The sequence below is a fragment of the Ctenocephalides felis genome, unplaced genomic scaffold, assembly GCF_003426905.1.
Source record: "Ctenocephalides felis isolate EL2017-DRISC unplaced genomic scaffold, ASM342690v1 CF-g0.4_SCAFFOLD_00845, whole genome shotgun sequence".
Taxonomy (NCBI): Eukaryota; Metazoa; Arthropoda; class Insecta; order Siphonaptera; family Pulicidae; genus Ctenocephalides; species Ctenocephalides felis.
The window spans coordinates 88,764,183-88,780,797 of NW_020536999.1; the positions used below are offsets into that span (position 1 = coordinate 88,764,183).

The following is a 16,615-nucleotide window of genomic DNA, read 5'->3' on the forward strand; positions in this document are numbered from 1 at the left end:
CCTGGATCAAAAGAATATTTTACTCTGTTCCTTGAAAATAATAAAACAAATTAAACATTTCGGCCGTGTACTAAACATAAGTTTATTGATTAAAAATTATTTATATTTCATTCGTAGTTTCTATAAATCTTTGAAGTTATTAAAATGGAAAATATTTTTTAGGCAAGACAGATATTACAGCTGTTCAAAGAGTGAGATTATATCGCCAGCAAAAAAGTAAAAAAAAAATACAAGCAGTCAATGAATGTATGCTGATTTTAATTACATGAAGTTCTTCAAACACAATTACATGATGAGCGAAATGCAAAAACAATATTTGTTCAGGCGTTGTTTAACATAATTTACTGTGTGAACAAATATTAAAGAATTTATTAATCAGCAATTCATTTATTTAATGAAGGTAATCAAGAACTTCATTTATCGATAATATGAAGGTTCATTTCTAAATGCTAATTACAAGGACAAACCGCCATGTCATATTTGAATGTATAAATGTGTGTAATAGTTGACACTAATAAATGCACTAATTTTAGCTTATTTATCAAATAAATGGCTTGATGCAAATAAGTTTTACTTCAATCGTGTGAGAACCTTACGCGCACGTTTTTTTTTAAATTTTTTTTTAAACATTTTGAATTTTTTTAAATTAAAAATTTGTATTTGGAATGTTGGTATTGGTAATGGCCTCGTATGCGCCATTTTGAATAATTTGACAGTTCAAGGTAGATGTCAAAGATGTAGTCAAAACTAAATAAATCAATTAATTATGTAATTTAAATAATAAAAACGTTTTCCAAACATCGATTTGTGTAATTTAGAAGTTTCTGAAAATCTAGTAATAATTTTACATCCAAAATGTCCGACGAAGTGAACGCAATTCCAAATGATGTGGAACCAAAACTTTCACCTTTAGAAAGTGCAACAAATGAAACTTCTTTTACCAACGACGACAATTCATCTAAAGATGCTTCAGGTGACGAGGACAAATCTGTCGACTTATTAATAAAATGTGAAGTAACGATAGATGAAGAATCCGAACAGTTAGTGCTCCCCACAAAAGGCCCTAAACGATCCTTTGCATGTGAGACATGTGGTAAAGCCTTCACATCATATTGTAAAGTCGAAAGACACCAAGTGGTGCACACGGGTATCAAGCCTTTCAAATGCAACTGCTGCGAGAAGTCTTTCTCGCAACACAGTAGTTTACTCATCCACTTCAGGACTCATTCAGGTGAGAAGCCTTATGTGTGTGAGGTGTGTACTAAAGCCTTTGTTCGTTCAGGGGATTTGAAGTGTCACTTGCGTATTCACACGGGGGCTAAGCCTTTTCCGTGCTTGTATTGTGAGAAAGCGTTTGCGAGACAGAGTACTCTGGCTTTGCATCACAGGACTCATACGGGGGAAAAGTCTTATATATGTACAATATGTGATAAAGGCTTTTCGATGGCTAGTAATTTGTCGAAGCATATGTTAATACATACGGAGGAACGCCCGTTTACATGTGAAATATGTAATAAGGCTTTTAAACGATCCGGGTACCTTACGAAACATTATATTACACATAATAAAAAGAAACCGGAGATGGTAATAAATAATGGAATTGGACATTTAGAGAACCCGGAGATGGTAATAGATAATGAAATTGGATCTTTAGAGAGCCCGGAGATGGTAATAGATAATAAAATTGTACATTTAGAGAGCCCTAGTATAAATAGTTGTAATTGATAAATGTGATAAAATTATTGAAACAATTAAGAAAAAGTATTATATAAGATATAAGCGTTATTTTGTTGAGTATAAGATTATTTTATTAAATGTATTATTTATATTATGACATATATTTTAAATTAATTCATAATCCTCTTGCTCAGTAAGGAAATATTCGAAGAATATTAAATGTTTTCAAATATTTTATTATAAATATTCATATTGTTCATATTTTATAGACAAAATATAAGAGCTTATAAATTGGACAATGAGGTTTATGTAAGGATAATTCTGTCCGGGGGGCTTTTGAATTATGAAGTAGCAGGAACCTCCTGTTCAGTAATGAAATATTTGAAGAATATTAAATGTTTCCAAATATTTTATTATAAATATTCATTTTGTTCATATTTTATTGACAAAATATAAGAGCTTATAAATTGGACGATGAGGTTTATATAAGTTTATAATGAACAAAACTTAAATGGAGTTATAATGAAGAATCTTATCTCATATTTCTAAGAATTGCAAAATTGAAATAATTTATATCAAGTTTCTATTTCTTTAAATATTATTTACATTATCATGTACATTTTAAATTAATTGACAATCCTGTCCGGAGGCTTTTCAATTATGAAATAGCTGAAACCTCCTGTCCAGTAATAAAATATTCTAAGAATATTAAATATTTTCAAATATTTCATTATAAATATTTATATTGTTCATATTTTATAGACAAAATATAAGAGCTTATGAATTGGACTATGAGGTTTATATAAGTTTACATAAAAAGTGAGTGAACAAAACTTTATGGGGTTTTCTCTCATATTTCTAAGAATTGCAAAATTAAAATCATTTATATCAAGTTTCTATTTCTTCAAATATATTATTTATATTATCATGTATATTTTAAATTGATTGACAATCCTGTCCGGAGGCTTTTGAATTATGAAATAGCTAGAAGTCATTGTTCTGTAATAAAATATTCGAAAAATATTAAATATTTTCAAATATTTCATTACAAATATTCATATTGTTCATATTTTATAGACAATATATAAGATCTTATAAATTGGACGATGAGGTTTATATAAGTTTACAATGAACAAAACTTAAAGGGAGGATCTTATCTCATATTTCTAAGAATTGCAAAATTAAAATTATGTATCTCAAGTTTCTATTTCTTTAAATGTATTATTTATATTATCATGTATATTTTAATTTAATTGACAATCCTGTCCGGAGGCTTTTGAATTATGAAATAGCTGAAACCTACTGTTCAGTAATGAAATATTCGAAGCATATTAAATGTTTTCAGATATTTCATTATTAATATTCATATTGTTCGTATTTTATAGACAAAATATAAGAGCTTATAAATTGGACGATGAGGTTCATATAAGTTTACATAAAAAGTGAATGAACAAAACTTAATCAGATCTTATCTCATATTTCTAAGAATTTGCAAAATTAAAATTATTTATCTCAAGTTTCTATTTCTTTAAATGTATTATTTATATTATCATGTATATTTTAAATTAATTGACAATCTTGCCCGGAGGCTTTTGAATTATGAAATAGTTGGAACCTTCTGTTCAGTAATGAAATACTCGAAGAATATTAAATGTTTTCAAATAATTCATTATTAATATTCATATTGTTCATATTTTATAGACAAAATATAAGAGCTTATAAATTGGATGATGAGGTTCATATAAGTTTACATAAAAAGTGAATGAACAAAACTCAATCGGATCTTATTTCATATTTCTAAGAATTGCAAAATTAAAAAAATTATTTATCTCAAGTTTCTATTTCTTTCCTTTAAATTCTTTTCTTTAAATGTATTATTTATATTATCATGTATATTTCAACCCTTTCCACTCGGATGCCGCCGCTCCGACGACAAAATACATATAAATCTCGCAATTCGCGAGTGGAAAGGGTTAATTTAATTGACAATCCTATCCGGAGGCTTTTGAATTATGAAAAAAAATTGATTATGAAAAAACAATTAACGCTCTGCGTATTAAGTAAAAATTTAGAGTACCTGAAATATTTTTAATAAAATCATTATTACTAATGAACAGTTTTAACCCTGTGGAGTGGAAAGGGTTAAAATAAGTGTAATAATAAGATAAATGAGTCTATAATAGTTAGAGTTTACTACTGACCACGATCCTGAAAAAAAAAGGAAACTGGATCGGACCCATTCTGCAAAAAGAATGCCTCCTGCATGACGTCGTCGAAGGCAAAATAGAAGCTTTGAAAGGATTGGGAGGAAGAGGAACGTGGAAATACAGGGAACTGAAAAGCGAAGCACAGGATCAGGAAGCATGGAAGCACAAGTTTGGCAAGGAAAATTCGTAAAAACGAATATAAAGTGACTAATGGTGTATAATCAATGGTAATAAAACGGTAATGGTAATAATAAAAAACGGAGGGAAAGAAAATCATTGATTTTGTGGTGCTTCCGGGCAGACTACTATTTACTATTATGTAATGGTTATGGATGTTCCATAGTGCAACGGTTGAGCACACTGCCTTGTGTGGACTTGATTATTATGAGTTCGAACCCCTGCTCTGGGTATTCTGATATCATGCAGTAATGATATCAATTTTCACTTGAAATTAGTCTATTTCAATGACAATGGGAAATCACTCACACTATTCTCCCCTAAATCGAGTTGGAGTTTAACTCAGCTCATGTACCTGCCCAAGGGCAGTACTACCCACGATATTTTATTTACTAAAAATGTATTTATTATTTATTAATGGTGTTTATTAATGATACAAAGTATATATATAGAGAGGGTTTAAAATGGACTGGTTTTATTTAATGGTAAAAAAAATAAATCAATATTGTTAAATTTAAAGTTTAATAATAAAATATATGTCTGGGATGATTTGTTTTTATTTAAGAACAATTTGATGATTAAATTTTTCATGAAAATGTTGTAACTAGTCTGAAAATTGTTGTAGATTGTCTGAAAATCTTGTGGAATATATGAAAGCGTTGAAATTTGTCTGAAAATGTAGTAACTTGTCTGAGAATTGTTGTAGATTGTCTGAAAATGTTGTAAATTGTCTGAAAATTGTCGTGGATTGGCTGAAAATGTTGTGGATTTTCTGAAAATGTTGTAAATTGTTTAAAAATATATTGTAGATTTTCTGAAAATTGTGTAAATTATCTGAAAATGTTATAGATTGTCTAAAAATGTTGTAGATGGTCTGGAAACATTGTAGATTGTTTAAAAATTTTAGAGATTGTCTGAAATTCTTGTAAATTTTCTGAAAATATTATGAATAATCTCTTGTGAACATTGTAAATTTCTTGGAAATGTTGTAACTTGTCTGAAAATGTAGTAGATTGTCTGAAAATATTGTAACTTGTCTTAATATGTTGTAACTTGCCTGAAAATGTTGTAACTAGTCTGAAAATTATTGTAGATTGTCTAAAATGGTGTAAATTATCTGAAAATGTTGTGGATTGTCTGAAAAACAATTCAAACAAAACTGTTTGAAAAAGTTGTAACTTGTCTGAAAATGTTGTAGATTACCTGAAGATGTTGTAGATGGTCTGAAAATATTGTAGATTGTCTAAAAATTTTAGCGAATGTCTGGAAATATTGTAGATTGTATGAAAATGTTGTGTATTGTCTAAAAATGTTGTGGATTGCCTGAAAATGTTGTAACTTCTCTGAAAATATTGTAGATTGTCTGAAAATGTTGTAACTAATTTGAAAATGTTGTATTTTGTACGAAAATATTGTAGATTGTCTGAAAGTGCTGTAACTTGTAGAAAATGTTATATCTAGTATGAAAATGATGTCAATTATTTAAAAATGTTGTACATTTTCAAAATTTTGTCTGAAAATATTCTAAGTTGTCTTAAAATGTTGCGAGTTTGTCGAAAATGTTGTAGATTGCCTGAAAATGCTGTGAATTGTTCAAAAAAATTGTAGATAGTTTGAATTTCTCGTAAGTCTTTTGGAAATATAGTGAAAAATCTGAAAACGTTTTAAACTGACTGAAAATATTGTTGATTGTCTTATAAAATGTTGTGGATTGTCTTTGATGTTTTGTCTCTAAAACAACTACGCAGCGCGATTGTTTTAAAAAAAGTTCTAAAGTTTTGGAATATACAAAAAAAAGGAAAATCTCATTATTTTTCCAACAAATTCAAAATTCTCAAAAATCCATTTTTCTCAAAAGATTTTGTTTAATTTTTAAAGAAATTTTAATTTTCGGTAAGGAGAAATTAGGTAAGGGAAGTTCCAGCAATTTGCCTTAAGATCGTGCCATATACCACTAGTTTAAGAAATATTCACGAAAATTTAAAATATTTGTTTTAAATCAATTTCAACATTTGAATGGTGGTATCCAGCATAATTATATAGTCCATGAAGTTGTCGCAGCTCTTATCATAGATAAACAAGTATAAATAGATAGCTATGTCGGGCGATTTGACGTTTCATCGATTGAAGTGCGGAGCTAAGATTATTGATGGCAGCACATGTTCATTTTGTAAATTAACCCCTGGTATTACTTCTACATTTGTACATATAATCATTACAGCCAAAAAATCTAAAAAAATTTTAATATTTGAAATAAGAACAAAACATACGAAATACAAAATATATTTTCAAATATATCACAGATATATTTTGGAAGAAATATAAACTAAACAGAAATAACTGACTACTATTAATTAAAGTATATTACAAACATATTTTTAAAGTACTACAAACTAAAGAAAAGTAACTTATTAATATTAATTAACGATATTAATATTAATTACTTAATGACTAATAATAATATATTAAAAACTTAAAAACTAAGAAGTGAAAAGCGCAAGAGTATTGACGATGGAATTACAAATTTAGAAGGAATGGCAAGTAATGCAAAAATTTTAAAGAATAAAAAGAACAGCAAATTTCTAAAAAAGAACGAATACTTCCCAAACAAAATAAACCTCGAAACTAAATAGAGATAAAACTAAATTCCTAGGATTAAAATTCATTTACGAGATGTTCTTCTTTATTATCTCTCCATTTAATAGTTACTTTGCTATCTAATCAATCAAATCACATTTACTCATTTTATGATCATGATGAATCCATTATCATTAAAACTTCCATAAAAGATAAAAAAAACTATAAAGCCAGGTGTTTTCAATAAACAGAATAAAAATGTATGCATTTGATACCTTTGCAGACTTTTTGTACAGTTTCAAAGCAAGAATTATGTCCTTACTTATTTTCTTTGCAAATGGTCTTTAGAATTAAAATTACTTGGCCCTTTCTCTGGATTTGCACACTGTCGTGTTTTTTTATTAGATTATTTTGTTTACCCTCTATCAGAATTATCGCCTGATTCTACATCAGAATGCTCTCCTAGTCGTGACTGTGTGAGAGGAAAACTCTTTCATGATTCCCGTAAAGGAGATTTGTCTAATCCACACACTTCAATACAGCTCAAAGAAGCCTAAACAAGAAGCATATTATTATATAAATTATTACAAGAAAGACAGATACTTGATTTAAAGATACAACTACATTATTCAAAATAAAATATATAAGCAACTTGTATTTAGTTACCTGAAGTAAGATTACTCTCCTTCGACAATCTGCCACTGCCTCTACATCATTTTTATGAATTGACATTGATATACCAAGTTCTAAAATAATTATTATTAAAATACATTCATATAGTACAAATCCGGCATATTTAGGCTCCGGAGAACATGAACTTTAGGATGCTTTCTTGAATTGATTGAAAAGTGTTTGACTTCTGACATTTTCATCGTGTATTATTATTATACATTTTCATTATATAAATAAATATAACTCATCATACATACCTGGCCATCACTTAAGACGTGCAATTCAATATTCATTAGTTGAAACAACTTGGCACGTGACCACACTAAATTTATTTATTAAATATTCACTAGAACTTTTAATATTTAGCAACAACATATAGGTTATTGGCACATTCGTACGACGGCTGTCAAATGCGCGAACGAGCGTTGTTGTAATTGAGCGAATGTAAGCCATCTATAATCAAAGCTTGGCAATACCCAATGTCAAAACACGGTAAAGCGTATTTGTTCAGAGATAACCCCCCATGGCTCTTATGCACAAAATCAGTTTTATATTAAAATTGAATTTTTATACTTAATTCAATACAATTGGTGTATAATAATAAACGCATACAATATTGTGTTTAAAAAATAATAATAATAATAATAATGCTTCATAATTCATAAATATTGATATCTGAATTGGTATCCAGCATAATTATATTGTCTAGGCAGTTGACAGTTCTTGTGCACAAATATCAGTTTTGTATTAAAATTTTATTTTAATGCTTAATTTATTACAAATAGTATATAATAAAAAACGCCGATAATATTGTATTTCGTGTATAATAATATTAAACAATCTATAAACATTGACATGTTTCATAATTTTGTTTTAAATCGTTTTCAACATTTGAATTTCGACACATGGTTGACAGTTCTTGTTTAAATTGTGATTTATATATTTATTTTTTATATTTAAAATAAAGTGATTAGTGCATAATAATGAACGCGAACAATATTGTGATAGTGAGTAATAAAATTAAACAATCAATGGAAAATATAGAATTCAAGTACAAAAATTTGTGTGCAAGGTAAGTGAGGTTATGTTACTAACAATTAGAAATAATATTATACATATTGTTTAATGAATTAACAAATATATAATACTAAAGGGTGTAATTATATATGTCGACATAAATTTTGCATTTCCAATCATTTGTTAAGCTTTTCCTAATGTCTGTGTCAATGTACTCGACTGCATTTGAACCAACCAAATTCTATTCGATAGAAATTTAATTTGAGTTAACAAAATGGCTGTGGAAGGAGACTTAAATAATTATAAATCATAATTTGAATGTTAAGGCGTTTATTAGAATAGGTTTGCTAAAACAACATATGCTGATGTACAAAGAGTTGAATTTGCAGAAAGATGTTTGTTTGGATAGAGTATTCGAAGATACATGAGTGGAAAAGGGTTATATAAATATAAAATCAGTTGTAAGACTCTTACAGAAGTGTAAGGAAGCATCAGAAATCACATGGTAATAAAAAGACTTGATTAAGTACTTTTGTATAAATCTGAAAGGAATTGCAGTTCCTCATAAGAAAATCTTTAAAAGCTATCATTTTTATAAGAGGCCTTATAAACGTAAAATGGTTGTAAGGCTCTCATAGAAGTATAAAAAAGCATCAGAAAAAGTCTTGAACGGATACCTTTGTACATATCTGAAAGGAATTTTAAACCGCACAAGCTTCTGATAAGAAAATGATTAAAAGCTATGATCATTTTTATAAGATGTCTTATAAATGTAAAATGGTTGTAAGGCTCTTACAGAAGTGTAAGAAAGCATCAGAAATTGCATGGTAATAAAAAGTCTTGAATTGATACCTTTGTACAAATTTAAAATCCCTGAGATCCTTATAAGAAAATTATTAAAAGCTATGATAAGTTTTATAAGAGGTCTTATAAATGTAAAATGGTTGCCAGACTCTTACTAAAGTGTCAGAAAGCATCAGAAATCACATGGTATTAAAAAGACTTGAACGAGTACCTTTGTATAAATTTAAAATGCATGAGTTCCTTATAAGGAAATTATTACAAGCTATGAATATTTTTATAAGAGGTCTTATAAATGTAAAATGATTGTAAGGCTCTTACAGAAGTGTAAAAGAGCATCAGAAATTACATGGTAATAAAAAGTCTTGAACGAGTTCCTTATAAGATTTTTATTAAAAGCTATGAACATTTTTATAAGAGGCCTTATAAATGTAAAATGGTTGTGAGGCTCTTACAGAAGTGTAAGAGAGCATCAGAAATTACATGGTATTAAAAAGACTTGAACGAGTACTTTGTATACATCTGGAAAGAAATTTCTAATACGAGAGTTCCTTATTAGAAAGTTATTAAAAACTATGATAATTTTTATAAGAGGACTTATAAATGTAAAATGGTTGTAAGGCTCTTACAGAAGTGTAAGAAAGCATCAGAAATGAAATGGGAATAAAAGGTCTTGAACGGATACTGAATAAGAAAATTATTAAAAGCTATAATAATTTTTACAAGAGGGCTTATCAATATAAAATGGTTGCAAGGCTCTTACAGAAGTGTAAGAAAGCATAAAAAATTACATGATAATGAAAAGTCTTGAACAGATACCTTAAAACAAAATTATTAAAAGCTATGATTATTTTTATAAGAAGCCTTATAAATGTAAAATGGTTATAAGACTCTTACAGAAGTATAAGAAAGATACCTTTGATTTGATATAATAGTATAATCAGGAGATCCTTATAGAAAATGATTAAAACCTATGATAATTTTTCAATACATTTATTATATTTAATATAATCAAAACTTAAATCATAATATGATTAACTATTACAATAAATAATTTCAAATTGCCATTTAATTTTTACTCTTCACCGTTCCAGAAATATTTATAATTCGTTCAGATTTTTGTATGTTCAATTAGTTTTCAATCCTTTAACAGATATAATGTAAAATTAATAATTATTAATAATTACTTCACTACTTAGGGCTGATACTTGTAATACTTCCGTAATTGAGAGAAATACCAGCGGAATATATATTTGTATATATAAAATTCAAGATTGATTCCACCGATCTCGTACTTCATGATTATCTCTTCTTCTTTTTATCAATTACAAGTCAATTACACATTTACAGTCATCTGCACCCTTGGAGGCTCCCCATGCGTCTTCATATGGTTCTTCAACATTTGTGAATATCTAAATGTCCGCTGACAAATCTCACATTTATGTTTGCATTCACCTGTGTGTGTTATCATATGTGTCTTTACATGCTGCGGCATCAGGAATCTCTTATCACACACCGGGCACGAGTAGTTTCTTATACCGGTGTGTTTCAACATGTGCATCTTGAGTCTGCTCGAACAAACAAATGCCATACTGCATTCCTGACAAGCATAAGGCTTCTCCCCGGTGTGCTGTCGTACGTGAACAGTGAGTTTGTAGGAGAATTTGAATCCTTTTGAACATATTTTGCAAACATAAGGTCTGACATTGGAGTGTCGTCGTTTGATATGGCATTTTAAGGAGTCTCGTACCAAGAATTTGGCCCCACATTGGTCACACTCAAATTTCTTTTCTGTGGCATGCGTTAACTCGTGCACTTGTAGATTAGATTTGAATTTGAATCTCTTGTTGCAGGTTTTGCACTCGTAAGGTCTAAAGTCGGAATGACTGATGATGTGTTGTTGGAGATTTTTGTGGGTTTTGAGGGTCCTGCCGCAGATTTGGCACAAAAAGATTCTCTCCCCAGGAGGTACTTTTTCTTTGATATCCCTTGGGTCAACTTGGTACTCTTCGTGGGTCTTGAGATGCTTGTTGAGGAGAGAACTTCGAATAAATGTTTTGTCACAATATATACATAAATGTTTACGTTCACCGGTGTGCCGAACGGAATGGTTGTCCAAATGTCCTTTTGTCTTGAAAGCCTTGCCACAAACGTTGCACGGGAATGGTCTTTCACCAGTATGAACACGCTCATGGACTTTTAAAGCATTTGAGGTTGCGTAAGTCTTCAAACATAACTCACATTTATGAGGCTGAGTGTGTATTCGTAAATGCTTGTACCTTTTGTCATATGTATCAAATTTCTTGTTGCAATATTTGCATGCAAAGCTCCGGCAGATGTGTTTGAGTCTTTCCTCCTCACTTGCTAGTTTCTTATCACATTGGTTACATTTAAGACCGTCGTAAACTTCTTTAGCAGGTGAGGTTTTTGTTTCAGCGTACTCTTCTTCTTCTTCAGGTTTGTAGTCTTCGTCTCTATCATCAAAATCATCATCTCTATCGTCATGACCGTCATCATCATCTTTATCAATCTCTGGTGCCTTTACTTCAGGCTGTGGTTTGCTTTTTGACACAATCTCACTCAAAAACTCTTCATCAGAGGAACTGTCATACTTTTTAGGCTTGGTTTTCTTATTTTTTGAACCAGGTTTGCGACCGCGTCTACCTGGAGTCTTCACCGGCGTGACTTTTTTAGGAGAACTGTTGTTCCTGGTGGTGCGTTGGTTTAGCATATCAATCTCTCCGCCTTCTTCAAGATTGACATCGACTTCGTAGAGCAAAGGGTTGACTTCCTCTTTGATATCAGCCATGTCGAGTCTCGTAACATCAGGGAAGGGATTAGTCTCTTCTTTGATATATACAGTATGAGTCTTACCTCTTAGTTTGTCCAATTCTCCTACAGAGTTTCGACATTTTTTCCAAAACACATAAGCCCTGTACAAATCCTCCAAGCAAGAATTACAGATGTATTTCGGGTAGTCGTCGTTTTGGGAGACATCGAGTGCTGTACAAGAAATAAACATTTTGAGGAGAATACTTTCGCCATCGGCTATGTGACTTTGCTGAGTAAAGAGGGACTGGAGGTTTTTGCTCCCCAGACAAGCCCGACATATATCCGAGCTGTACATCTTGCTGTAATCCAACTCATTGACATTGATGTGGCTTAAATAAGCCTTTTCAATTTCGGCTAGTAAACTATTCATCGTGAATCTTTTTGATCAGCTTTTTACTTTCTTTTATGCAAACAACACATCACATCGTATTACAGATATCCGAGTATATAGTATACTCGAACAATAAATGAAATACTGATTAAATTGTGTAGTAATAAAGGAACGTTATTCGATTGTATATTTATGTAAATAGCTCTGAGAAATAAATAAAAACAAACTTTTTCTAATACGTCATTTTAAGAAGCCGGCGCCATGTTAAATGCATAGAACATAGAGGGGCTTCTACGCGATCTGTATAGATGCGCATGCGAACTGAGGAAAAAGAAATATTATAATAAATCTATAATTAGATAAATAAAAAAGAATACTAATTATTGAATTTTATTCATTACAATAATTTAAAGCTTTGCAAGTGATTTAAAGTATTTTATTATAAATCGATGCAAATACAAAAATTTATCTGTCAAGAGTAGTCCCATCTTTATATAAACAATAACATGTTCTTTGGACTCGAAGTTTGACAGATCACGATTATTGAATTCAAATACTCAAATAAAAGTTATGAATTAAAATGTTATCAATTTATTACAATGGATTCTAATTCATCCCCAATTTGTCGTGCTTGTTTAGCTGACCAAAACCTGCAAAGTTTATTCACCGAACAAAAACAATTATCAGAAAATGAAAATTTAATTCTAAAAATGTTCATCTCCTGTACAGCCCTCGAAGTGTCCCCAGACGACGAGTACCCCAAATACATTTGTGATTTGTGTCTTCGAGACTTGTACAAGGCCTACGAATTTTGGACGAAGTGTCGAAACTCTTTACAGGAATTGGATAAACTCAAAGGCAAAATACAAAGTGTTTATATTAAAGAAGAATTTAAGTCTTTAGGGGATCCAAAAGATGCTGATGGGAATGTTTGTGATGATGATCAAGTTGTCATGGATGTGCAAAAGAAAAATGTACATAAAAAGTTAAGTAGAAAAGTTTTCGCGAAGACTAGAGTTAAGGAAGTTAAAGATGACCAGGATACTGCTGGTGTTGTAAAACAAGAATCAGATGATGTTATGGAATTGGACGTACAGTCTAATCATTCTAATCACAGTTATCATGATGATATTGACAATGCCAGTAACTGTGAATACAACATTCATAATGACATCAAAAAAGAGTCCCAAGATTCACACGAGTGTACTATATGTAACAAAATCTACAAATCAGCATCTTATTTGAAAACACACCTAAAAACCCATTCCACCAAACCATCATCTAAACCTCCACATTTATGCCAACTATGCGGTGCAGTCTTAACCACCGGCAGAAATCTACAAGAGCACTTAGAATCCCATGGTGATTTAAGAAAATACACTTGCAAAACTTGTGGAAAGTCGTACAAAACCAAAAGAACTTTATACGCTCACACTCTAATCCATGCAGAAGAAAAAAAACACGCTTGTGAACACTGCGGTCAGAAGTTTTTCGTCAGGAATAAATTAATGTGTCATATAAAGCGCAGACATTCAGACCTGAAACCTTTCATATGTCATTTTTGTTCTAAAGCTTTCAAATTTCCTTACAAATTAACTGAACATGTCCGGCAGCATACAGGTGAGAAGCCCTATGCGTGTCAAGAGTGTGCAATGGCTTTCACTTGTGCTTCGAGACTGAAAGAGCATATGTTGAAGCATACGGGTATAAGGAATTATACTTGTCAAGTTTGTGATAAACGGTTTTTGAAGCCACAACATTTGAGGGTGCATATGGTTACGCACACGGGGGAGTGTAGACATAAGTGTAAAATTTGTGAGAAGGCTTTTAAGTATCAACAGATGCTGAAGAATCATATGAAAGTGCATTGTGAAGAATCTATCATGTAAATAGAGAGAAATGTAAATGAAAATTTGATTTTTGGAAATCAAAGTTTATGTTTTTACCAAAAAATTAAATTAGCTAATTTTAGGTCAACAATAGTCAAAATTTATATAACAAATAAACAAAGTTTTATATAAAATTTGTTAATTTCTATGCATCGGCAAATTGAATATTAGATACTTTATTTAAAAACAAATATTATTATATCAAGTATTATTTATTATGTAAAATATTTTTCTCAATATATAAATATATTATATGGAGCTGAATAATTTGCTCGGAGATTATAAATACTTGTTTTTATTGATATTAAATGGGTCATTATCATAGACCTTATATTACATGGACTCCAGTCCTTATATGTTTCCCATTGTATAAATAGAAGGGATTGTGACGTCACTTGCTGAGCGAACGTTGCCGACAATCGTGGAACTCTCCCGATTGATTAAATGTCATATGTCTTATGATTTATTTCAACAATATAATGGCAATTGTAAAATTGATGACTGATAATTTTATAAGAGATGATATTAATAATAATATTTATCATAATAGTTAATGTTATTAAAAAATTCTCTGTGATTGGTAACAAATGATATTACCAATTGCCATTATATTATTGAAATAAAACTATCGCAGATAATATTTGAATTACATTGACTATTATGATAAATATTATTAATATTTTCTTACAAACTTATCAGCCATCACAATTGCTATTATATTAGATAAAAAAACTGGTAGACTAGGTGTAAGAAATTAGCATTTTTGTTCAATTTTTAATTGAAAATTAAACAGCTAAAAAGATTATAGATGATAAACAAATATACCAAATTTTCTAATATAGTTTTTGTAATGTTCTGATGTTTTTTGAGTTTTTGATTTGGGAACTATCTTGTTTTTGGGACCAAAAGTGAATTTTTTCAATTTTATACTAATTAAATAAGCTAATAAATATGTAATAGATTTTTTATTGTTAATAGTTCCTGAAGTAGGACCTCGGATCATCTATACCGGAAATGTTGAACAAATAGAACAAAAATTTAAGTTAATGATCTTTTAATTAATAAATAATTATAAAATCTTAATGTTGTAATTATAAAGAGGTTCTGTTTGATTTCTTGATATTTATTCATATAAAATTAACATCAAATGTATTTAATTAACATAAAAAAGTGCACTAATGTCCATGACTCAACTGAATCACTGTTAAATTAGTTTTGCAAGTCTTTTTGTATTAATTAGTTTCCTCTTTCTTATCACTATGAACTTTCTGATGTCTCTTCAAATTACTCGATGAAGAAAACACATCATCACACGTCCTACACTTATGAATCCTTTTCCCCGTGTGAGTAATCTTGTGCTCTTTTAAAGTATTAGCTCGACTAAACTCTTTATCACATATATCACATTTAAAAGAACGTTCTCGACTATGGATATTCATATGCCTTGTTAAATTACTCATAAAAGAAAATACTTTACCACACAACTTACACCTGTGAGCACGATCCCCGGTGTGGGTGATCATGTGCTCCTTTAAATTATAAGGTCGTGCAAATGTTTTACCACATACTTCACATTTATGAGCCCATTCACCCGTGTGCACGAGCTTGTGTTCTTTAAGATGCCCCGATTGATTGAATGCTTTATCACATATGTCACATTTATAAGGCCGTTCATCGGAGTGTGTGTTCATATGCTGTACCAGATTGCTTTTGAAACCGAAGGCTTTGTTACATATGTCACATTTATGAGGACGGTCAGCCCCATGGACAACCATGTGTTCGTTTAGAGTATCGGATCTGGTGAAGGCTTTATCGCATATTTTACATACATGGGGTCTCTTGCCTAAGTGGGTTCTGAGGTGGACGTTTAAGGAACTTGATCGTGCGAATGTTTTGTTGCAGAATTTACAAAGGAATGGCCTTTCGCGGGTGTGGGTGACAATGTGGCTTTTTAGGTCTGCGGGGCGGTTGAAAATTTTGTTGCAGAATTCGCATGTGCGAGACTTCTCTTTGGGATCGAGAAAAGATACATTTTGGTCTAAAGGAGATTCGATTTGGTTTTCAGATCTAATACTTTCAAAATTATCCGAGACCTCCTTTTCGCAATCATACTCGTCTTGTATTTCTTCTATTGAATATTCAATCGGTTCAGTTTTGATTTTTGGCACAATTGTTTCTTCATTTGACATTTTAATTATAAATATTGAGATTTTTATATGACCCACATAATTTACTAGGTAATTTTACAATTTATTTATCACATTATTAGTGTTGCAAAAGTCGGATCAATATTTTGACATTTCGCTTTCAAACATGGCCGCGACGATACCAACATTAAAAATATTAATTTAATGCTCATGGCGCGAAGTACAAATTGTTTCAAAATATTTAAAAAATTTGATAACATAAATCGTGAATAATATTAAACTAGTGAT

General features: G+C 30.3%; 4 protein-coding genes and 1 long non-coding RNA gene across 6 annotated transcripts; 2 read left to right on the top strand and 3 right to left on the bottom strand.

Moving 5' to 3' along the window:
• Nucleotides 1-855: 855 nt before the first annotated feature.
• Nucleotides 856-1,725, top strand: LOC113362889 (gastrula zinc finger protein XlCGF42.1-like). Its single transcript, XM_026605384.1, has one exon. The coding sequence runs from the start codon at nt 856-858 to the stop codon at nt 1,723-1,725; it is 870 nt and encodes a 289-aa protein (XP_026461169.1).
• A 5,418-nt stretch (nt 1,726-7,143) lies between these two features.
• On the bottom strand, nt 7,144-7,628 carry LOC113364242. 2 transcript variants are annotated; one of them, XR_003366031.1, is made up of 3 exons: nt 7,568-7,628; nt 7,305-7,384; nt 7,144-7,191 (listed from the first exon to the last, which is right to left on the bottom strand). It is a non-coding gene; the product is annotated as an uncharacterized LOC113364242 (long non-coding RNA). The 2 variants fall into 2 exon arrangements; XR_003366030.1 differs by having other exon boundaries at nt 7,305-7,598.
• Nucleotides 7,629-10,238: 2,610 nt separating this feature from the next.
• On the bottom strand, nt 10,239-12,480 carry LOC113364234 (zinc finger protein 431-like). The gene has a single exon (XM_026606726.1). The coding sequence runs from the start codon at nt 12,328-12,330 to the stop codon at nt 10,465-10,467; it is 1,866 nt and encodes a 621-aa protein (XP_026462511.1). The 5' UTR covers nt 12,331-12,480; the 3' UTR covers nt 10,239-10,464.
• A 410-nt stretch (nt 12,481-12,890) lies between these two features.
• On the top strand, nt 12,891-14,180 carry LOC113362891 (zinc finger protein 124-like). Its single transcript, XM_026605385.1, has one exon. The coding sequence runs from the start codon at nt 12,891-12,893 to the stop codon at nt 14,178-14,180; it is 1,290 nt and encodes a 429-aa protein (XP_026461170.1).
• A 1,232-nt stretch (nt 14,181-15,412) lies between these two features.
• Nucleotides 15,413-16,369, bottom strand: LOC113362892 (zinc finger protein 726-like). The gene has a single exon (XM_026605386.1). The coding sequence runs from the start codon at nt 16,367-16,369 to the stop codon at nt 15,413-15,415; it is 957 nt and encodes a 318-aa protein (XP_026461171.1).
• Nucleotides 16,370-16,615: the final 246 nt, after the last annotated feature.

Bases quoted from the DNA above. Each gene is read 5' to 3' on its own strand.
- LOC113362889 (XM_026605384.1), top strand. From the start codon at position 856: ATGTCCGACGAAGTGAACGCAATTCCAAATGATGTGGAACCAAAACTT.
- LOC113364234 (XM_026606726.1), bottom strand. From the start codon at position 12,330: ATGAATAGTTTACTAGCCGAAATTGAAAAGGCTTATTTAAGCCACATC.
- LOC113362891 (XM_026605385.1), top strand. From the start codon at position 12,891: ATGGATTCTAATTCATCCCCAATTTGTCGTGCTTGTTTAGCTGACCAA.
- LOC113362892 (XM_026605386.1), bottom strand. From the start codon at position 16,369: ATGTCAAATGAAGAAACAATTGTGCCAAAAATCAAAACTGAACCGATT.